Here is a 23806-nt window from a genome sequence, read left to right on the forward strand (position 1 = left end):
GCTTAACGACTGAGCCACCCAGGCGCCCCGGGGTGAGAGAGTTTAGAAGAGGAAAGTGAAGCAGCTGAAGGGAGAAATGGAGGGAGTAATGGGGGGGGGGTACAGAGAGGAATTATGAGAGGATAGAGGAAGATTGAATTGTGTCATAGAACCAGCAAGGGTATTATACAGGAACAAGGAGGTGTAGTGGGTTCTGGCTTGGGACAGTGTCCATTTTCAGTGCTTTTCTACGTAGAGGGGTTGGTTCAGCTGATCCTCATTTCCTGGGAATTCAGATGTTCCCTATCTGGGACCCGTTTCCTGTCTGCAGATTCTGCCCGTTCAGCGTTTCTTCCTCGGGCCAAGGTCCATGGCTACTGTCACTGAACCCACAAACCTGGAGTTCAAAGTCACTCCAACGCAGCCAGTCATCCTGACGTCCTTGAATCCCCCAGAAAAGGATTATTTGTTCCTCTCCATCATTGCCTTCTTCTTCTTCATTCTGTTGGCGATCCCAGGTCTCTTGTTCTCCCTCAAGGTGGGCACCATCTAGCTACCACCAACTCACATTGTTCCCAGATATACCTCCTCTGTCCTTTCCCCCCCACCTGTTCCTCCCCAGGGACCTCTTCATGGTCCTCCTGGAGAATTTACTCCCTCCTCCTTCATTATATAGCTGCCCTTACTCCTCCCCAGGGCCTCTTCTCTGCTCCTCTTCCTTTTTCCACTGGGGGACTGAACCAGCCCTTACCTCCCTCACACCAGCATTCCTGGACTTACATTCCTCACCTCTCCCCTGGGTTGCCCCTCCCCATCTCACTCCACCCTTGAAACATTCCCACCAGGTTGCCTTCATACCCACAGACCTGGGAAGCCAACTTTCATGGAAATCAGAGGAAGGCACAGATAAATTCCAGACTGGCCTTGGCCTTCAGCATCTCAAGCATCCTGGTGGGCTCCATTATGATCATTTGCTCCATTGTAGCTGCAGTCTTGAAACAGAAAATATGAGGTCATACTGAAAGCTCACCTCCTTCAAAAAGTCATGAACTGTACCTCCTAGAGCCTTTGAACTTGGACATCAATAACCTATTGTAATGGAGGAAGTCTCCCCTCCATTAGCACTTTTTAAGAGCAATAAAGTTTGAGGAGACTTGTGCTTTCTGCTCATATGCACATGTGTTCACATGCTTTTGTGTGTCCGCTTTGCTGAGTACCATAGGGCTTATCCATATATTCAGTGAACATTTATTGGGCAACCACTTTAGTGTGCCAGGCACTGTTTTAGACCTTGGTGATTCGGTGCTGATTCTGATAAATGAGGTATTTGCTTCTATAAAACTTATATTGAGGGGACACAGAAAAGAGTAATATAAAGCAGCAAGGTAGCTGAGGTCAGCACTGTCTAATAGAACTTTCAGCAACGATGGAGCCATTCTATCCAATATGGTATTTACTGGCCAAGCACCTGGAATGTGGCTAGTACAACTGAAGAACTCAATTTTTTTATTTAATTATAATGTATTTAGATTAAATTTGCCACATGTGGTTAGTGGCTACTGTCCTGGACAGCACAACTCTAGTTGGTGGTCAACATTATGAAAAAGAAAAAAAAAACCAGGATAAAATTGGGTGAGCAGGAAGAGGGACTTATGACAGAGTGGCTCAGGAAAGCCTTCACTGGGGACCTAATATTTGAGCTGTGACCTGAAGTGAGAAGAGAGAGCCACAGAAACATCTGGAAGAGAGGGCTAAGCAGAGCAGTTAAGTGCAAAAACTCAGGTAGGAAGGAGCCTGCCTTGTCCCTGGAATAGAAAGATTAGTGGGGCTGGGGTGAGCCATGGGAGTACTATAAAGTGAGGTCAGAGGAGGCCAGGAGGCAAGTCACAGCATCAAGGTCACAGGAGGAAGGCTGGATTTTAAGTGTGAAGTGAAGCCATTAGAGGTATTAAACAGGGAGAACACAGGCTCTGGTTTGTTTTTGTTTTTATTTTTTTTTGAAGTTTATTTATTTTTGAGAGAGAGACAGAGCATGAGCTGGGGAGGGGCAGAGAGAGAGGCAGACACAGAATCCGAAGTGGGCTCCAGGCTGTCAACACAGAGCCGGACGTGGGGCTTGAACCCACGAGCTGTGAGATCATGACCTGAGCCTAAGTCAGATGCTTAACTGACTGAGCCACTAGGTGCCCGGGCTCTGGTTTGTTTTTAAAAGATTGAGTTCAGGGGTGCCTGGGTGGCTCAGTCGGTTGAGCGGACGACTTCGGCTCAGGTCATGATCTCGTGGTCCGTGAGTTCGAGCCCCGCGTCAGGCTCTGTGCTGACAGCTCAGAGCCTGGAGCCTGTTTCAGATTCTGTGTCTCCCTCTCTCTCTGCCCCTCCCCTGTTCATGCTCTGTCTCTCTCTGTCTCAAAAATAAATAAACATTGAAAAAATTTTTTAAAAGATTGAGTTCAATGTCTAAATTGAATGCAGGGGCACCTGGGTGACTCAGTGGGTTAAGCAGTTAAGTGTCTGACTCTTGATTTTGGCTCAGGTTCATGATCTCATGGTTTGTGAGATGGAGCCCCCTGTCTGGCTGTGCCCTAGGCGTGGAGCCTGCTTAACATTCTCTCTCTCCCTGTCCCTCTGCCCCTCCCCCACTCACTCATTTGTGTGTGTGTGTGTGTGTGTGTGTGTGTGTATGCATGTGCACTTGTATGCACACATACACACTCAAAATAAATAAAATAAACTTTAAAAAAACACAAAAAATCTAAGCATAATATTAAAAAATGTTCATTGGACTTTACAAATTTTAAAACTTCTTCTTATGAAAATGATGTGGTTTGAAGTGGAGCTTGGCAGCCAAAGGCCAAGAAAGAATTCTTGAAAAAATTTCAGTGCAAAAGGGTGTTTTTATTATAGCACAGGGACAGGAAGCATGGGCAGAAAGAGCTGCACTGTGATTGTGAGAAGTGACTGATTATGTAAGATTTTCTATCCTTTGGAGGGGAGGGTGATGTTAGGGTTCCAGGAAATTGAGTCTATAGGTTTCTGGAGGTCTTGCTATTGGTAAGATTGTTGTTTTTTTTTTTTTTTTTTCTTATAAATCATTAAGGCAGTTGCAAACTGATGGAGACTCAGGTCCTGCATGACTGTGATCTCTATCAGTTAACCACTTGTTTTCCCCTTTCTTTGTTCCTGGAGAGCCAGGAATGGCACACATATCCCACCTGGGGGGAGGGGTGCAGGGTGTTAGCTTGTGCTTTGCCCTCAGCCCTCCTTTTGCTCCCTCATCAACAAGACCACTAAGTGAAAAAGCAAGTCACATGCATACACACACACACACACACACACACACACACAAATGAGCGAGTGGGGGAGGGGCAGAGGGACAGGGAGAGAGAGAGAATGTTAAGCAGGCTCCACGCCTAGGGCACAGCCGGACAGGGGGCTCCATCTCACAAACCATGAGATCATGAACCTGAGCCAAAATCAAGAGTCAGACACTTAACTGCTTAACCCACTGAGTCACCCAGGTGCCCCTGCATTCAATTTAGACATTGAACTCAATCTTTTAAAAACAAGGTGTGCAGGGATCTGTTTTTAGTAAGTCCTCCGGGTGGCTCTGATGTATGTATGCTCAAATTTGTGAATCACTGGGCTAAAGTGACCATTTAATAACATCTAAACTGAGCACTGTTTAGACTGGAAGGGGAACTGTCAGTAATATGCTAGTACCTGGCTGATCTGACTGGACAGCACAGGCACAGGGTGTAGTGCCATACTGGAGAGCAGGGGTGGGTCTAGGGAGACAGAGGAAGCACACAGGGTTTCTAAGTTACCCAGAGAGTGGAATATAGGGCCAGCAAGGGTATTATATGGGATCAGGGAGTGTCACGGGGTCCAGTTTCCATCAATGGTGGCCGTGGTCACTGTGGGGTGGGTATTTCCAGGGCCCTCCTGCTGATGTGGTCTCTTCTATGGCCCCCCGTTACTCAGCATCTGCTGACCCTTCTTGGTTTCCCTGCAGACCTCATTCTGTCTGCTAGAGTCCAAGCTACTGATGTCGGAGACCCAGAGTTCAAGGTCACTGTGATGCAGCCCATCTACAAGACAGCCTTCAACATCTCTGCAAAGGACTATACACTGCTTTCCCGTTTTTCTGTCTTCTGCTTCTTCCCACTGGGAATACTAGTGTTCTCCTGCTTGGTGGGTGGGGATAAACCATTGTCCCCCCACTCTGGGGAGTACCCCTAACCCCACCCCATCCCCCTTTCCACACCCCGGCACCCCTTGCCCAGCACCCCACCTGCCAGATACTAGCCCCAGCCATTCAGCACCCCGCCCTCCTTGCTACCCTGGGCCTTGTTCCCACCCCATTCACCACCCTGCTGACTCTGCTTCCTCCTGAAGATCCCCTCCATACCCCATTCCGTCTGGTCCTGCCTGGACCCCCTGCCCCACCCTGCTTCATTGCTTCCTCCTCTCCTCCACCTAATCCCTCCACCCCCAATCCCCATTATAGTCTCCAGCTTCTCTCTTGTGGTTCCTTACCCTGTTTCACCCCTTTTTAGGAAAATATCAGCCTGTCTTCACTTCCACAGGCACAGGAAGCAAATAGTTTGGAAGACAAAGTCATAGCAAAGAAAAATGCTTTGCTGGCCTTGTGCTTCAGCATTGTGGCCTTCATTCCAAGTCTGTTAATGTCCCTGTTCATCTTTATGACACCAGACAATAGAAGAACCACGAGCCAGGACACCTCTTTGGCATGCTCTGTGCCCTCACAGTGCCAAGTCCTTCCTGCTCTCCTGGGAACCTTTGGAGTCAGGCTTGGACATTAGTGAGCTGCCCTGCCCCCTCCACCAGCACTTCTGAGATCAGTACCTACGATGCCTTCTGCATGATTGTGCATATTTGTGTGTGTGGTTGGGATATGCCCTTCCACAGCCCTGTGTACTAACAGCTCCTGTAAGTATCCTGGGAATTTCATTTATTTGTTCAGCAGCCATTATTGCACACTTTCTGTGTGTTAGGTATTGTTCTAGAGCCTAAGAATGCAATGCTGAGCAGGACACATTAGACCACTACCTCACAAAATACATGTTATTTTGACAGAAGCTAGGACATAAATAAGAAAGTGCAAATCAATGAAATTACTCCAGAGCATCATAAATAATTTAAAGGAAATAAAACAGAGAAGCTGGGGAATGGGAGGTATACATGATAATGTGTTCAGGAAAAGCCTCTCTTAGGAGGTGACGTTTGAGCTGTGGCCTGAAGCATGAGAAGGAGAGGCCTATGAAAGTATCGGGGAGAAGAGAAATCCAAGCAGACAGAATACCAAGTATAACTTCCTGAGATAAGGAAGAGTAGGAAAAAGGGAGAAGCCAGCATGCCTGGAGGACAGCCACGGGAGTATGTTAAGTCCATATAGAATGGTCATCAGGAACAGACCCCCCAGGGTCATGAGGTCATGGTGCTCATGCCCATGGTAAGGAGTGTGGATATCAAGTGTGAAGAGAAGCCGTTGGAGGTGTAAGCAGGAGAGCCCAAGATGTGACTTCTATCTTAAAATATCCAAATTCCATACCTGTACGATTTAGGGTTATGGAAGACCATTTTCCTCCCATAACACTCACGGATAAAGGGATAAACTAAAAATTCACATTTTAAAGGCATAAACGAGCTATGGAATCTAAAGAGTAAACTCTGAAGAATTTAAAATCCAACGAGGGAACTATCTCTCTCTTAAGTAAGCAGAAATCAGCAGCTTTTCTTTCTCGGGATTTTTTCCAAATGTCTGTCCAGATGGATTAAGGACCGAGCCTGTGACAGAGAGACTGTTCTGAAGAAAGAGAAAACAGCAAAGTTTTCCAAGGCCAAGTGGGCTGGTGTGACAGATTGAGAGCTGGAGTGCCCCCAAGTTCACAGCTGATAAATACAATATCTGAAGTCAAATTATTTCCCTGGGCTTAGCAACATCCTGGGTGCAGGAGAAAAGATCAGAAAAATCAAAATCAATTTGATAGAACTCATCCAACCTGAAGCACAGAGAGGAAAAGGAAGGGGAAAAACTGTCATAGCTGCCACTGGAGTCCTTGGGTTAAAAAATTTCAATATTTGAAGAGATAATGGCTGACAAATTTCCCTAAATCATGAGAAACGTGAACCCATAAATTCAAGAAGTTCAGAAAAGTCCAGAGAGAAAAATTTAAAGCAGCTGTATCAGTCAGGATTCCCCAGAGAAGTAGAACACAGAGATAGAGATGCAGAAAGAGAGAGAAAAGAGATTTATTTTAAGGAACTGGCTTATGTGGTTGTGGGGACTGGCAAGTTAGAAATTTCTAGCACAGGCTAGTAGGCTGGAAATTCAAGTGAAAGGTTGATGTTGCCCTCTGAAGTCCAAAAACCACAGGGCAGCCCAGCAGGCTGCAAATTCAGGCTGGATGTCTGTTTACAGTCTTGAGGTAGAATTTCTAATTTTCCAGGAAACTGCAAGTGTTTGCTCTTGAGGCCTTCAACTGATTGGATGAGGCCCACCCACATTCTGAAGGGTATCTGTTTTACCTGAAGTCAACTGATTGTAAATGTTAATCACATCTACAAAATACCTTTACAGCAACATCAAAACTAGTGTTTTGCCAAACAACTGGGCATCATAGCCTAGACAATTTGATACATAAAACTAACCATCACAGTAGCCGCAGAAAAAAAGATACCTGGACTTCAAAGGAACAAAAATAATTAAGACTATATTTTCCCCCAACTTTATTGAGGTTTAATTGACAAAATTGTAAGGTATTTAAAGTGTAAAATGTGATGATTACATATATATGGAAAGGGCTCCCCCCCATCAAGTTGATTAACACATCGTCACTTGACATATTTATTTACCATTTTTGTGTGTAAGAATATTTACATGTACTCTCTTAGCAAATTTCGATTGTACAATATAGTGTTATCAACTGAGGACTATATTCTAATAATAATTAGAGGGGCACCTGGGTGGTTCAGTCAGTTGAGCATCTGACTTTGGCTCAGGTCATGATCTTACAGTTTGTGAGTTTGAGCCCCATGTTGGGCTCACTGCTGTCAGCATAGAGCCCCCTTTTGATCTTCTGTCTTCCTCTTTCTCTGCCCCTCCCCACTCACGCACTCTCTCTCAAAAATAAATAAACATTAAAAAAATAAATAATTAGAAACCAGGAAACAATAGAATGACATTTTCAAAGCAGCCAAAGAAAAAAGTCGTCACACCTGGAATGAAAAAGACATCAGTGGTGGGTGGCTGGCAAGCTGAGAGAACAACCAGGTGAAAGTACCTAACATTTAATAACATAGTTTTTGTTTTCCTGTATTTATGTTTATGGTTATTCTCTCTTTATGGTGAAATATACCATTCTTTTTAAATTATTTAAAATTTTTGGAAAGATACTGGTTATAAAGTGATTTAGAGTTCCCTTGTTAAAAAATTGTTTTTATTGAGGTATAATTGACATATAACATTATACTAGTTTCAATATTTGTACGTATTGCAAAATGATCACCCCAAAATGTCTGATTAACATCCATCACCATACACATACAGAACTTTTTTTCTTGTGATGAGTAAAGTTTCCTTTTGAAAGCAATTTATTTACCTTTTTTTTTAAAGTTAGTTAAAGAGAAGTACTATGTATGTCATAGTACAACTGGGAATAGTGGCAACTTAGACAAGATTGTTCTGCCCCATTCTATTATTCACATTAATCTGACAAACAAGAATTGTACCCAGATGAAGACATGGGCCCAGAGTGGAAAGAAGAATGAAACCCCAACAAAATACATTTCCCTTCTATGCACAATGTATAAACACACACACACACTGCAAAAATCAGAAAGCATGTGTATTTAGCCAAAGTAAAATGTATTTAGTTGAAAAATGTCCTGATTTCTTTTTTAAAGTAGGCTCCTATGCCCAGTGTGGGGGTAGAACTCATGACCCAGAGTTGTATCTCTCTCAGCTGAGTCAGCCAGGTGCCCCTCTTGATGGTTATTTATTTATGTAGGCATGTATGTATGTATGTATGTATGTATGTATGTATGTATTATTCCCAGCCTTGCACTGTGGAGTTACAGAAGTGCAGAGCAGGGGAAAGGGAAGGCCTTGAAATGGTGGAAGATACACCCCACGGTGGAGAGTGACTAGGAGGTCAGGCTGGTGGCTTCCATGTCCCTCAGCAGGTGGGTCTCTTGGGTCCTGAATAGTATACTGTTGGCTTGAATCATGGCTAGAAGTTCCCTGGCTGGTAAGCCCCTTGGCTGAAAAGTGCTTTGTTGTGCCCTGGGCTAGTAAGCCAGATACTAAGGGCAGGAAAATAAGATAGACAGCGGCTATGCTCATGGCGAGTCAGCACAAGTAAGAACCAGGGCTAGCTGTGAAAATGTCCCCACTTCCACTTCCTCACTTGTGTCATTTTCCTTGGCATCCCTGGTTTGTGGGGGTGATGGGTAGACCTGGTTTCAGCATGCCAGCTGATGGGCGGGGATAAAGGTAGGGGGGAAAGGCCAGGGCTGGGAGGCTGGAGCCACTAAGGGAAAGCCCAGGTTCCTGCTCATTACCTGATGAAGGAGGAGTTGTGGTAAGCCTACAGCAGTTTCTAAAAGTTGAAGTGGTGCTAGTATTTCTATGGAAGGAAGCTAAACAAGACAGGACGGGACCAGATGCGCTGTCAACTCCTCTACGACGTATTTAGACTCTCTGTAGGTGTGCATGTATGCGGAGGAGGCTCCGTGCCACTTTCCACACTTAGGATCCCTTCCCTCCCAGGCCTCCACAGCTAGCCTGGACCTCCCAGGCTCCTGAGAGTCCAGGTGGAACCTAGGGCGGGGGGGGGGAGGGGGGGGGGGGCTCTTTCCCTGCTCTGGCTCCTGATTGGCTGGAAGGCCAAGCGCCAAGGAACTTGCTTTGGGCTGATGCCACTGGTTCAGCCCCATCATTTTTTCCTCTTTTCGTGATTGGCTGACAGTGAACAGGGGGTGTGTCCTGGTTAGTTACACCGTCCTGATTATGCTGGCTCTGCCCCATTCCTCTGCTGTTTCTGGACTGGCTGACGGTGGTGGACAGAGACGTTCTTACTGTCTTGATTAGGGTGGTCTAGCCTCACTTCTTGATTCCACCTTTGTAGTTGGCTGGAAGTTGGAAGAAACTTTGACCAAAGAAATCCCATTCCCCCACCACCTACGAATTTTGGCTCCGGGATTGGACGATTGGATCAAGAGGCTTGTTCCCCTTGTTAACCTTAAGTATAAAACATTATTTTACCAATGCAAATGGGTTTATTCAGGAAACACAGAGCATTACAATTTGGGACATGCAAACTATGACAAAACCATAGGCAAATCTAGCAAACAAAGGAGAGGACCGTTATTTTATGGAGAAGGAGGAGAAAGTTGGGAGGGGTTGTTTTGAACCAGTCCATTGCAGAAAAGGTGTTTCTCATTGGCTGAGTTGCAGGGGTGGTTGATTTCTTGTAGGAGATGCACTGTGCATCTTTTCCCCCTGGGTCTGTAGTTGTGATTCTTTCCTGTCGCTGTGGAGGAGTCCCCTGTTGGGGTCTGTAATTGGACACTTCTTCCTGTAATTGACCTGGAGTGGTACAGTGAGAGAGCTCCACCTTCTGGCCTAACATTTCAAACGAAGTTTGCCTTCATTAATTTCCACACCTTCATCCCTGGCTTTTGAGCCCCGTTATGAGCTTTTGTATACTTCTCCACCTAAGAATACCTTTTCTAACTCCACTTTTCTCAAGCTGCCCATCCAGGGGTGGGGAGTGCGGTGCTGGCCTGTCCTAATCACAAAATGCAGCCCTTAAGTCCTCAGGGTTTGTATCTATGTGAGCTTTGTCTTCAACTAGCCCATCCATGCATGCCTTCATTCAGCAGAAAGTGAACCATCTGCTGTGTACTGGGCTCTGTGCTGGGCACTGGGCACACTCAAGAAGGCAAAACACTGCTGAACCCATCCCCTTTCTAGAAGCTCCCTTTTCGGTTGCCTCCTGACCCCCCACTGCCCACCCTTTCCTGGTTCTCCTCATACCTCTCAGACTGTGCTTTTATCTTCTTTAATAGCGTGGCTCCCAGAACAAGTCCAGGCCCTGCCCTCTCCTCCTTGCTCTCCTCCCCACCCTTGCCAGAGGCTCTCACCTCCCTTATCTCCCTTTACCCTTTCTGCCCCACAAGGCCCTCGTCACACTTCCCCATTGCAGCCTCTCCCAGAAGCTCCAAGACCCCTTATTCCTACACAGGCTTTAGCACTTCCCCAAACCTACCTCTTCTTCCGGGTGCCTCACCACCCCCAGGCCAGATACTTCCGGCCCCAGCCCATGTCTCCATAGGAGGTCTCCTTGAGCCTCCCTCCCCCAGTTGCCCCCTCCTCTCCCCAAGGCCCTTCCCCAGCCTCCTGCCCCAGGTTCTCATCCCAGTCTCCCCCTGAGCATCCTCCACATGGCAACTGGGGGCATCTCCTTGAAACCCAATCCTCACATGCTCCTCTTCTGATCGGACTTCAAATGCCTTCAGCTGCTCCTAGACTAAAATCCTAACTCCTCCTCCCGGTCCACAAGGCCCCACAAGAACCACCCCCTGCCCTCACGTTCTGCTACCCTCCCCTCACTAACCTTATCCAGCCTCTCTGCCTCCCCTCCTTGCTGACCCTCAATATTACCTTGTTCCCAGATCAGGGCCTTTGTTCTCCTGTTCCTTCTCCTAGATTACTCCTGGCGTCTCCTCATCCTTAGGACCTTAAGGACCTCAGAGACCCCTCTGCAATACCCAGTCTAATTCAGCATCGTCCCCTCTGCCTCTCTCCTTAGTACCCTGTTATTTTCCTTCATATTCTTCTCCCAGTTTGCCAGTAAATATGTAATGCTGCCCCTCCTGCTGGGGTGTGAGCAGGACCGTGACTGTTTATTTCACTGCAAATCCCCGTGCTTGGCACCTAGTAGGTGCTCAATAAATATCCCATAAATCATCAAGCAGAGTATAGTTTTAATGTGAGGCCCGTCTGTGAAATGGTGTCTGCTGTGATCCTGTGTGTTCACACAGGAAGGCTTTCTAGCCAGGCTGCTTGGGTTCGAATCCTGCCTCTGCCACTTCCTAGCTGTGTGACCTTGGGCAAGTCATATGACCTCTCTGGGCCTCAGTTTCTTCACAGGAAAATAGAGATAAGCACAGTACCTTCCTCATAAGGTTGTTCTGGGGATGAAATGAGCTCACACAAGCGCTTACAGCGGGGCTAGGGCAGTGAGATCTCAACGAGTGTCACTGTTGCCCTGGGCTTCCTGTCATTGTGTCTGTTTGAGTCTGCCCCTCTGCTTTATGTTGGGGTAGCGCGTCTTTGGCGGACAAAGAACAGCATCCCAAGGCAGGACCACGTGTCCATGTTAGTATTTGTGGCTAGGATTGCTGCCACATACATGTCTCTGGGACCCTGAGATTTATTTTATTTCTTTCAACTAAAGTTTATTGAGTGCCTATTTGCTGTTTCCCATCAGTCAAAACAAAACACGGGTGGCTGGGTGGCTCATTGGGTTAAGCAGCTGACTCTTGATTTTGGCTCAGGTCATGATCTCAGAATTGTGAGATCGAGCCCCGCCCCAGGCTCCGCTGGAGCCTGGTTAAGATTCTCTCCCTCTCCCTGTACCCACTCCCGCCTGTAGCTCTCTCTCTAAAACAAACAAACAGACAGACAAAAATCCCTGTCCTCATGGAGTTCACATTCTATCAGGGGGATTCAGAAAACACACAAGAAACCCAATAGATAAGAGCAATTACATAGTATGTGAGAAGGTAACTGAGACAGAGGTGCAGGGGGACCACAGGTCATAGTTCTAATTCAGCTAGTCAAGGAGCTCACACTGGGAAGGTAACATTTGTGCAAAGACCTGATGGAGGGAGAGAGGGAGCCATGTAGGTGTTGGAGGAAGAGCATTCCCAGAGGAGGAAAAGGGCACATGCTAAGGCAGGAGGCTGTCTGCTGGGTCTGAGGCACAGCAGGGAGTCAGTGTGGCTGGAGTGGGGGAAGCAGAGGTCTGGGAGGCCACAGGCCAGATCGTTGGCCTTGGGCACCATTGTGCGGACTTTGCTTTCAAGAGTCAGGTGGAGCTACTGAAGGGTTCAGCCAGAAGAGCCCAGACCTCAGGGGTTCATGGGCTCCCTCTGGCTGTGGGTGGAGAGCAGACGATAGGAGCAGGGAGACTGGGAGGGAGGCTGCTGTGATGTCCAGGCAGGAAGGAATGGAGATGGAACCAGCATGGGAGCGGCGTAGGGAGACATGGTTGGATTCTGGATGTGATTTTAAGATCCCAGATAAGGACAGCTTGGCAGTTTCCCGAGGATGGTCAACCTTCCCACATCTGGACGAAAGTGGGAGAGGAGTAGAGCACGGGAGATGTGGCTGCCAGCTTAGCCAGGCTGGGGCCAGACCTTGTCTCTGCCAAACCCGTTGTGGCTCCTATACCAGCCTGAAAGGGAGCAAGAAGCAAGGTTCTCTGCCTGCTCTGCCCCTCTCTTCAGTCTTCCCAAGGCCTGGAGATGGTGGGGGTGGGGGTGGGGGTGGGGGTGGGGGGGAAGGGTGACCTGCCCATGAGGCGAAGGGCATTGCTGAATCCACTATCTTATCTGAGAGACCAAACACAGACCAAACGTCACGGTCACAGTGAGTTCTTTCACTCAGTAAACACTCCCTGGGCTGGGTGATACAGGGCACAAGGCAGTGACTGAGACTTCGTGGATCCTATTCTCATGAGGCAGGGGGGAAATGAGACCAGCCGAGAGTGGCCAGGCTTGTGATGGAGGAATTATGGGCCAGAGGGGTCAGGGCTGGGATGGGGAAGCCCAGGGGCCTGTGGGAGCCCAGGGGAGGTACTTGATCCAGCTGGCAGGTGGTCCAAGGAGGTTCCCTAGAGGAAAGGACATCTGTGCCGGAGCACAAAAGACAAGTAGCTGAATGTGGGTAGGGGGTAGGGGGTAGGGGGAGTGTTTCAGGTGGAGGAAGCTTCAGGTGCCAAGATGTTGAAATGACAATTTTGGTAAACAGAGGGGCTGCGTGGGCTGCATCCCAAAGCTTGACAGGGGAAGGCATGTGGGAAGGAGGCGCAGCCAGGGGTCTGAGCCCATCAGGACTTGTAGGGTGCTGAGTCCCTAAGAGTGTGTGTGGTCACGATTCAGGAGACCCTCTAAAACCCACTCCACATTCACCATCCATTTAAAAGTCTATCCTCTGCCCTCTCTTTCTTAGGGGCAAAAAAAATCACTTCTGACCATTAATTGTTCTTGAAAAAGTCTCCAGTGATCTGTGTGTCTCCGGCTCCAAGAAATCTTGCACCTACTGTGTTCAGTAGATGGTGTCGCACTTACAACCTTCTTGTGAGACGTCTTTGCCCCCAGGTTGTGCCGGGAGGTGCCCATCAGACTGAGATAGACTCCACTCCGGGTCCCAACAGCACACCTCCTGCTTTACCCAGATCCTGCCTGTGGGCCACAGCCTGTGTCCCCCAGAGACAGGGTCAGAGTCGTTTGGATGCACAATGAAAGAATAAATGCACGAGGAAAGACTCCCACAAGACGCAGACCTGGAGTGACGCCAGGGGCGGGGGGGGGGCAGTGAAAGTATTTAACTGTGGACATGGCCGGACACTGAACAGTTGGAGTGGACAAGGCCATGGGGCTGGGCCAGCAGCCTCTTTAAGTGGCCGGCTGCGGATGTGGTGGGGGGCTCAGGCGGTGACTGTGTTTTCATTACCGAGTGCCAGCTGTGCCTGTGACAGCATTTTGCGTGGAAAATAAAGAGATCATAGAATAGCCCTCTGGTCATTCCCTAAGCCTCTGGATATCCTCCAAATGTCTACCCCGGTCCAGATCACTTAAAGGCTCAAAAATGAGGCCCATCCTGCCACAACGCTCTGAGATGGGCGTGTATCACTGCTGTGTTCCTGCTAAAAGCACATGATCTGAATCTAATCATGGGGAACCGCCGGCCAAGCCAAACTGAGGGAACTTCTACAAAATAATGGACTGATACTTTTCCGAAATGGCAAGGTCTGGAAAGACAAGGAAAGAGTGAAGAAATGTCACAGATTGGAGGGGACTGAGGAGACACGGCAACTAAAAATGTCAAGTGTGATCCCGGACCACGAAAAGGACATGAGAGGGAAAATAGGAAATTCACATACATTCCCTAGATTAGCTCATAATGTCATGTCAGTGTGAACATCCTGCATCTGACCGTTGGACCACGGTCATGTAAGAGAGTGTCCATATTCGTGGGAGACACGTGCCTACATGTTCACGGATAAACAAGCATCCTGTCTCCAAGTTACTCTCAAGTGGTTCAGCCCAAGCTTAAAAAAAAAAACTATTCTCTCTCGCTCTGACTCTCTCTGTGTGTCATCTATCATTCCTCTAGAAACCACCAACTGATAAGATCATTCAATTTAGCTGAAAGGTAGGCAGGTATTCATTTTCTCCCTGTAACGTGTGGGTCTGAAATATTTAAAAATAAAACATTGAAAAGGAACATAGTAAAACTAAGAAATGAAAATAAAGGGACAAATGGAACAGAGACTAGAGGAAGACAGTCCCTGATTATGACAGAGGTCTGCACGTGTCGAGGGTCAGCCATCTGTTGCCAGTGATTGTGCCTTGGTCTCTCCACCTGTGACTTAGGTTGTGGTGGTCCTGAATCATATTTGCCCCAGGCTCTGGATGCTTTCGGAGGTAGGGGCCTGGTTGGCAGGGTGGAAGGGCTAGAGAGAGCAAGGGGAACCAAGGAATTCCCAGTGACTGAGACTTCCTGAGGGCCTGCCCAATACTCCATTTTTGCTAATGAATATTCCACATCCAACAGTGTCTTCTGACCATCTGCTGTGTGTCTGAGGACACTGTTCTGGGTGCTGTGTGTATAGCAGCAAACGCAACCAAGTCCCAGTCTTCCTTCTCATGTGACAAGATCGACAGCAAACAAATGAGAATAAAATACAGTGTCAGGTTGGGACAAGGGGTGTGAGTAAAGCAGTGTCAAGGGCATGGAGCCTGATCAGGGTGAAATATTGGAAGGACTATCTGAAGAGATGACATTTGAACTGAGACCTGACGGCGAGAAAGAACCATGAAGATTTCTAAAGAAGAGAGCATCAGGCAGAAGGACCTGCAAGTGCAAAGGCCCTGGGGCAGGAATTACCTTGGCCTGTACAAAGCGCAGCAAGAAGGCCAGTGCCTGTTGAACCGTAGTAGAAACTGAGCCAGGTGAGGTGAGCCAGGGCAGGATCTTGCAGGAATGACTTGAGAGTTTATTATGAGCGAGAAGGGAAACCCCTGGAGAGTTGTAAGCAGAGGAGCGACGTGACACAAAGAGCTTCACATGTGTGGTTCAGAGAGCTGAAGCCCCCCAGTGCAAGCAGACTCATTGTAAGGGCACTCAGTGTGACTTCACCCCACCAGTCTCCTCTCTGGGGGTCCCCTGTAGCAGGAGATGGGATGACCAGCTGGGTGGGTATGGGGAGGAGGTTGCGCTGCTCAACAGCTTAAACTTTCCCAGGTGACCTGCCTCAGGAGAAAAGGACGTCGCCAGAGCAATTATCTTATCAGATATACCCGTGCCTGGCCTGAGATACACGTCCGTGCTGTGAGGCCAAGCATGAGATATCAAGAACCTGCCATTCCAGCAGTCCAGATCCTCACTGCTGCCCACAGAGGTGCCCGCCCGGGGGACCTCAAACCTGGCACCAAAACCAACATCGAGCCGGGATCCTTGGAGACGTCTTTTCCCCACTCTGTTCCTTGGTTTCCCCACGCGGGCAGGTTGGGGTGGAGATGGGAGCACCTGTAATGGCTACGGCTGGATGTGTGGGGCACCTCCGGGACCCCCTTGAACCTCTCCAGGCCTTGGTTTCCCTTGTGCACAACGGGAATGTTAATGCCGCCCACACAGGGGTTTGTTGCAGGGACCCCCACGGTCACATGTGTGCAGGGCCTGGCTCACACTTGCCACCGACTGCTGATGTGAACTGAGGGCTTCTTCACTGGTGGTCTCATACGAGAGCCAGGCTCCGGGGTCAGACCTGGGCTGGAATCCTGTCCCTGGTACTTAGTCATCACAGCCTTAGACCAAGTCCTTAACCTCTCTGTGCCTTGGGTTCTTCATCTGTACAATGGCGGCCAATAAGAGAACATAACTTTATAGGGTGAGGAGCTAATGAAACATCCACACGAAGCACACTGGGCAGAGCCAGAACACGGGAAGTCCTCTCTAAATGACAGTTATTACAGCAACCGTGGTGAGCGCACTCCCCCTCCAGGAGTCAGGCATGGGCAGCGTGGCCTGGAAGAGGACCCTGCAGCCAGCCCACCTGGTTCTGAGTCCTGACCCTTCCACGTCCGAGCTTGCGGACAACAGGCAAGTGACTTAACCATCCCGTGCCTCAGTTTCCCCATCTCTGTGGTAGGGAGAGGAAAGCATAGTACTCGTCTCAAAGGGATGTTGTGAGGTTACATTAGTTAATACAGGAAAGCCCTGAGCCCGGTGCTTGGCACGTGATGAACACCGTATGTTTGCTGTTCTTGTTGTTACGATGGACATCCTCAGTGGTCCCCTGATCTCAGTGGTAGGTTGAGATGGGTCTGGGCAGGTTGGGGCAGCTCAGTAGGTAATACCTGAGCTGCTTAGGCCTGGAGGTCACCCCAAGGAGCCCCACAATCAGCTGTAATTGGGGCAGTCTTGCTCCACCTCCTCCCTCCCTGGGTATATCAGGGCCAGTCCAGACCCTAGGCTCTGTCTCGGCAAAGGAGGGTGGCTGCACCAGGCACTATGGGGAAGGCAGTGAGTGGGGCCCGGAGTCAGGGGTCGGGAGGCTGGAGGCTGGAGGCAGGAGTTTCAGCGGGACCTGATGCCTCCCCGCTCCTCTCATCCCCAGGAGAATTACGAGATGTACTCAGTAGAGCTGGGTCCTGGCCCTGGTGGGGACATGGCAGCCAAGATGAGCAAGAAGAAGGCAGGCAGTAAAGGAGGCAAGAGGAAGGAGAAGCTGGAGAACATGAAGAAGGAGATGGAGATTGTGAGCAGGGGGCGAGGGGGCTGGGTGGGGGGCAGGAGTGCGGCCGGTGAGAGCTGGACAGTGACTGTCCTGCCCCCACCACGCAGAACGACCACCAGCTGTCAGTCGCGGAGCTGGAACAGAAATACCAGACCAGTGCGACCAAGGTGAGCTGGGCGCAGAGGGAGGGGTGCGCGCAGAGAAGGGGAGAGAGGGAGAGAGAGAGAGGAAGAAAAGGGAGAAATGCATTAGAGAGAAAGGGCCAAATAGAGGGATGGAGTAGGAGAAGCAGATAAAAAGAGGCAGAGAGGCAGAGACAGAGAGAGACAAAGAGGCAGATAAGAGAGAGAAGCAGAGCAGAGACAACAGGAAGAGAACCAGGCAGGAAAATTGAGAGAGACTCGGTGGAGGGCAGGGGGAAGGGGCAAGACAGAGGCAAGGATGACAAAGAAACGAAGAGGCACAAGACAGAGGGGAGAAGAAGGGAAAGAGACAGACAGAAGAGCTACTCCCACCAAGGAGCGTGTGGTGAGACGAAAGCCCTTGGAAGCCACTGCGACCACCTGCCCTGTCCCCAGGGCCTGACTGCCAGCCTGGCCGCGGATCTGCTGCTGCGGGATGGGCCCAATGCCCTGCGGCCGCCGCGTGGTACCCCTGAGTATGTCAAGTTCGCCCGGCAGCTGGCCGGTGGTCTGCAGTGCCTCATGTGGGTGGCTGCTGCCATCTGTCTCATTGCCTTTGCCATCCAGGCCAGTGAGGGGGACCTCACCACCGACGACAATGTGAGTAGCAGCTGCTGTGGGCAGACGTGAGACACAGGGAACTGGAGGATAGAGAACATTGAGCATGGACTCAGGATGCGAGGGATACAGGATGGGGACACAGACACATGGAAATGCAGTTCCAAGACATAGGTCACGGGGGGCAAGAGGAGGGGGAGATGAACGATACTGGGATATGGGGCAGACCCGATGACACAGGTCACAGGGGACACAGAGAATGTATCTCAGATATGGGGGACACAGGTGGGGATACAAAGACGTAGAAATACAATACTTAAGATATGCAACTTGGGAAACAGAAGACACAGGACAGACCAAGGGCACAAGGGACATGGGACTCAGACATGGGACACAGGGCATAGGGACATAGGGGACAGAAGACTCAGGACACAGTGCCTAGAGAGACATGAAGCAGACAAGGAAGCACAGAGACAGAGAATATTGAAATGTGGGACAAGAGGACATTGGATATATGACAGGGGTCAGAACAAGAGACGTGGGAACTTAGGGATGTGTGGCATTGACAGGGATTTGAAAGTCATAGGACATGTGCCACCAGATGGGGACTTAGAGGTACACAGACATGGGGAGACGTTGGACATAGGGACTTGGAATTTGGAACATGATCGTGGAGTCCACAGAATATGAAGCATAAGATCGACAGCATACTAACATGGAAATGGGGACAGGAGGGTGCACTTTGGGGCACAGGGCACATAGAGGTGGCACACAGATTGTGAAAACACAGAACACGAAACTTGTAACACAGGGACTATAGGGCATGAGAACATGAGGGGACAGAGGACAGCAGACATGTGGAATACAAGACTCAAAAGGACGCAGGAAAGGATGCATGGTGACACGGGGCACAAGTCGTAGGATATGGGGACATGGGGGATGTAGGGTTCAGGACCCAGAGAATATGGGATATAGGTACACGACACTGGGAATACAGGGAAGCTGAATGTGGGACGTGGAGAACACAGGCACAGGGAACACAGGCCATGGGGAACAGTGCATGTGGTGGCTAGTAGAGCAGGGAAAACCACAGGGGTGACCCCAAGAACACCGGGGGACAGGGAGCAGGCGGGTGCCCCTGCGCAGGGATCTTCCGGCCCCTTCTCGTCAGCCTGGCCCCCTTCCTGCCTCTACCCAGCTGTACCTGGCACTGGCCCTCATCGCCGTGGTCGTGGTCACCGGCTGCTTTGGCTACTACCAGGAGTTTAAGAGCACCAACATCATTGCCAGCTTCAAGAACCTCGTGCCCCAGGTGGGTCCCCATTCAGTTCCCTGTGTGCACTCGGGCGGGCGCAGGGAGGCTCCTGGCGTCTGTCTGTGTGGGCCTTCCCACCAGGCCCAACCTGCTCCCAGCCTGTAGCCTCCCGCTCCGCCCATAGGTCCTCCACAGCTCCCTCTTTGCATCTCCCCGCCTTCCCCTGCACTCAGTGACCTCCACCCCCACCCCTGCCCACCTCAACCCTGTGCCCCTGCCCCACAGCAAGCAACTGTGATCCGAGATGGGGACAAGTTCCAGATCAATGCAGACCAGCTTGTGGTGGGCGACCTGGTGGAGATGAAAGGCGGGGACCGAGTGCCAGCGGACATCAGGATCCTCCAGGCCCAGGGCTGCAAGGTGGACAACTCCTCGCTGACTGGAGAGTCTGAGCCGCAGACCCGCTCGCCCGAATGTACACACGAGAGCCCCCTGGAGACCCGCAACATCGCCTTCTTCTCCACCATGTGCCTTGAAGGTCTGTGAGGCTCCTGCCCGCCCCCCCCCCGGCTGACCACACTGCCTCCACACTCCCCACGGCTGCCTCCACTCCCCTTCTTCTGCCATGTATGAAGCCCCCCTGCCTGCCCACCTCGCGTGACCACCCCCTCTTCGGGGCGTCCTGCCCCTCTATCTCCCATGACTTCCCCTTCTGCAGTTCACACTGTGTGCACACCCCCATTGCCGCCCACCTGTCCCTGAGGCACCCTCTTGGGCCCGCTGCAGGCACGGCACAGGGCCTGGTGGTGAACACAGGTGACCGCACCATCATTGGGCGCATTGCATCACTGGCATCGGGAGTAGAAAATGAGAAGACCCCCATCGCCATTGAAATCGAACATTTTGTGGACATCATCGCAGGCCTGGCCATCCTCTTCGGCGCCACATTTTTTGTGGTGGCCATGTGCATTGGCTACACCTTCCTGCGGGCCATGGTCTTCTTCATGGCCATTGTGGTAGCCTACGTGCCCGAGGGGCTGCTGGCCACTGTCACGGTGAGTTGGGGAGACAGAAAAGAGGTGCAGAGAGCTGAGAGGCTCGTCCATCTGCGTGTTCATTCATCCAGGGTTGCCTCCATCGTCTCCCTATTTGTCCTACCACCCCCTCACTTCCCACCCACACACCTTCCCACCAACCATCCTCCCCACCCCCTGTCTCTCCATCTATCCATCCATTCAGCAAACACTCACCAACGCTAGTCTGGGCCATACCCTATACCAAACGCTGAGGACTCACAGATGAACAGGACGCATCCTTGACAGGAGGAGGCTGAGGTCCAGTGTGGGCAGCCCTCAACAGTTAGCACCCAGTCCAAGACCAGCCCCAGAGGAGGTTCAGAGGATGTCTGCTTTCTCAGTTTGGTTGTGTTGATAAGAGAACCTACAGAACCGCAGCCTGGGCAGCTTAGAGAGGGGCCTAGTTATGTCTGTCTGGGCAGATTGGGGAGGTGTCCCAAGTGGAAGAAAGCACAGGCCGGAAAAAACAGAGGCAAGAAAAGCATGGGTTTTGCCGAGGAATGCTGTGTACACAGTACTGTGGCTGGGATGCAGGCTCCCCGTGCTGTGAGAGAAGGGAAGGACTAGAAGCAAGGATGGGGCCCCCTACCTGCGCTTCTCACCCCTTCTCCCAGGTCTGCCTGTCCCTGACAGCCAAGCGACTGGCCAGCAAGAACTGTGTCGTCAAGAACCTGGAAGCAGTGGAGACACTGGGTTCCACATCAGTGATCTGCTCTGACAAGACAGGGACCCTCACTCAGAACCGCATGACTGTGTCCCATCTCTGGTTTGACAACCACATCCACTCGGCTGACACTACGGAAGACCAGTCAGGTGTGGGGGTGGAACGAGACGGGGCTGGGGCAGGATCTGGTAGACGCTAGAGACCTGGAAGGGAGCTCTGCGGTTACTGAAGGGAGTCTGGGGAGGGATCTGCATTAATGGAGTGGGGCTCCATCCCGATCGGGGCAAGGGTCTGTGAGGCTTTAGGTCTGCAAAGGGGCTTGGGATTGGGTCTCCTAGGAAACTCAGTACTGGGTCTGGAGAGAAGGCTCTGTCCTGGGGTATGAGGAGGGGTTTGGGTCCCACCCAGGTCTGGGAGGTGACCCTGTCCTGAATCTAGAGAGAGGGACTCGGTTCTGGTATGGGAGAGCGCTGCTCCGGGTCTGGGGCCCGCGAGGAGTCCCCTCGCGGCCCCAGCCTGGACGCCTGGTCTGCAGGGCAGACGTTTGACCAGTCCTCGGAGACGTGGCGGGCGCTATGCCGCGTGCTAACGCTGTGCAACCGCGCTGCCTTCAAGTCGGGCCAGGACGCGGTGCCGGTGCCCAAGGTGAGACCATAGGGTACTCCGGGGGATCCCGGGAGCCTGGTGCAGCCAGGCTCGCCCCTGACACCCGCCGCCGCTTCCAGCGCATCGTGATCGGGGACGCGTCCGAGACTGCGCTGCTCAAGTTCTCGGAGCTGACCCTAGGCAACGCCATGGGCTACCGTGAGCGCTTCCCCAAAGTCTGCGAGATCCCCTTCAACTCCACCAACAAGTTCCAGGTGTGCGCCCGGTCCCGCCCAGACCCCCTCCCACAGGGAGGACCCCGCCCATCTCAGGCCCCACCCACACTCGGGGCTGGCCTACCGCAGGGTTTCTCTCTTAGTTCCCTCCCCCTTCCTAGCCAAGCCCCGCCCACAACCACTTCGCCCCCTCCCCCCCCCCCCCCCCAGCCCCTTAGCTGGGGGCTCACCGTCGGCTCTCAGGCCTTCCGTGGGGGTAGCTCGCAGTCCAAATTCCGTCCCAGACCAACTCCGACCCTAATTCTATCCATTCTCTGCGCTCAGGCTCCTTACTGCGTCCCTAACCCTCTACGAAAGACCTGTCCGGCACGCTAGCCCCTCACCCCCAGCCAAGCTGCACCCTCCAAAGGTTCCTCCGGCTGCGCCCCAGCGCGGTCAACCCCGCCGTTCTCCCAAGTCCCGCCCCCTTGTCCTGGTCCTCAACGCCGTCCCCTTCCTTGCCCGAAGCTGTCCATCCACACACTGGAGGACCCGCGGGACCCCCGGCACGTGCTGGTGATGAAGGGCGCCCCTGAGCGCGTGTTGGAACGCTGTAGCTCCATCCTCATCAAGGGCCAGGAGCTGCCGCTGGACGAGCAGTGGCGGGAGGCTTTCCAGACTGCCTACCTTAGCCTGGGAGGCCTGGGTGAACGCGTGCTTGGTGAGACCCCCAGGGCTCGGTGAGACCCCCACAGTAGATGGTAAACCAATCTGTGAGGAGGAGCTAGCACAGACCCTGCCCAATCTTCCCTGCCCAACCTTCCCTGCCCAGCCCTGACCATGACCTTTCCCATCCCTGGCTCACAACTGACCTGCCCAAGTGCACACATTCATCTTTGACTTTCCCTCTCTCAGTCCTGACCCTTGTCCATCCTCAGTTTCTGTCTTGACCCAGCTCCTTCCCACCTGTCCTCCCTGGGACCTTCCCATTCCTGACCTGACATCCCTGGATTTTTCCCAGCTCTTGCCCCCACCTTGACCTGCTTTTGCATCCACCTGTCAGTGTCCTCCTCTTGACCCTTTGACCTCCAATCCTTGCCTCAACTCAAGACTCCCCAATCCTTGTCCTGACCTCTGATCTCCCTCAACATTTTGTCCCGATTCCTAAATTTCCCTAACCCCTGCCTCAACCCTGGAAGACACAAACCTGTGGTTCAATCCTGGATCGTTTATCTTACTTGTGTGGGACCGCTGGCAAGAAATGCCCCTCTCTAGGCCTCAGTTTCCTTATCTGCAACATAAGCATGCTAACAGTCTCACAGGTTGGTTGTAATAATAGACTCACATCATGTGAATGAAGTATTCAGCCATCTGATGATGGTCAGGCATCTGTAGGTGCTTGGTACAAGGGGCCTTGTTATTTTACTCATCACCTGGCTTTGCTAGAGAAGGGCTTCCTGGACCCTTCTCTGACTCCCCTGTTTTCTGGTCAGGATTCTGCCAGCTCTACCTGAGTGAGAAGGACTACCCTCCCGGCTACGCCTTCGATGTGGAGGCCATGAACTTTCCAACTAGTGGCCTGTGCTTTGCGGGACTTGTATCCATGATAGATCCTCCCCGGGCCACCGTCCCTGATGCTGTGCTCAAGTGCCGCACAGCAGGCATCCGGGTATGCAACCAGGAAGGGGAGCAGGCAGGGGTGAGAACAGAAGTTAGCAGTATTTGGGGGTGACAAACCCTGTGACAGAGAACTACCTGAAAGTGGTTTGAACCAAAAAAAGAATATATTGATTCATGAAACTGAAAAGTTTTGGGGAATGAAGCTTCAGGTATAGCTGGATCTAGGAGTTCAGTGTCATTAGGAATTTGCCTTTCTCCATGTCTTGGTTCTACTTCTCTCTCTGATGGCTTTATTCTCAAGCAGTCCCTGCATTTTGGTCGACAAAGATGACCACCCCCCAGCAGCTCCAACCGACATCCCACCTGTTTAGCCACCCCACAGAAAAAGAGTGCCTCTTTTGCTGTTGTCCCGGATTGGGTCACATGTTCCTCCCTGAACCAGTCACTGTGGCTAGGGGTGGGATGCCTCGGTTGGCTAGGTCTGGGCTTACTTGCCCATTCTTGGCTAGAGACCTCACTTCAACTCTGGGGGAGGGGGATGGTTCCTGAAAGACAAATCAAGAGTTGGGGAGCCAAGACTGAGCAAGCAACAGCCATGTCCTTCTCATGGTCTCTAAG

At 51.2% G+C, this 23806-nt stretch overlaps 1 protein-coding gene across 6 annotated transcripts in view; it reads left to right on the forward strand.

Moving 5' to 3' along the window:
* ATP4A (ATPase H+/K+ transporting subunit alpha) overlaps positions 1–23806 on the forward strand; it is a 94813-nt gene that overhangs the window by 65007 nt on the left and 6000 nt on the right. For 3 of the 6 annotated variants that reach the window (XM_042968888.1, XM_042968883.1, XM_042968887.1), the window contains exons 3-13: positions 16914–17054; positions 17141–17200; positions 17612–17815; positions 18972–19085; positions 19314–19566; positions 19815–20083; positions 20719–20917; positions 21304–21413; positions 21494–21628; positions 22097–22289; positions 23062–23237. In XM_042968888.1, the coding sequence (XP_042824822.1) occupies positions 16926–17054; positions 17141–17200; positions 17612–17815; positions 18972–19085; positions 19314–19566; positions 19815–20083; positions 20719–20917; positions 21304–21413; positions 21494–21628; positions 22097–22289; positions 23062–23237 (1842 nt within the window). In that variant the 5' untranslated portion in view covers positions 16914–16925. Of the gene's footprint in view, positions 1–4913; positions 4930–15538; positions 15696–16183; positions 16397–16913; positions 17055–17140; positions 17201–17611; positions 17816–18971; positions 19086–19313; positions 19567–19814; positions 20084–20718; positions 20918–21303; positions 21414–21493; positions 21629–22096; positions 22290–23061; positions 23238–23806 lie in introns of those variants that run through there. The other 3 variants (XM_042968889.1, XM_042968885.1, XM_042968886.1) reach the window with 3 other exon arrangements.

Source organism: Panthera tigris, chromosome E2 (genome assembly GCF_018350195.1).
Source record: "Panthera tigris isolate Pti1 chromosome E2, P.tigris_Pti1_mat1.1, whole genome shotgun sequence".
Lineage (NCBI taxonomy): Eukaryota > Metazoa > Chordata > Mammalia > Carnivora > Felidae > Panthera > Panthera tigris.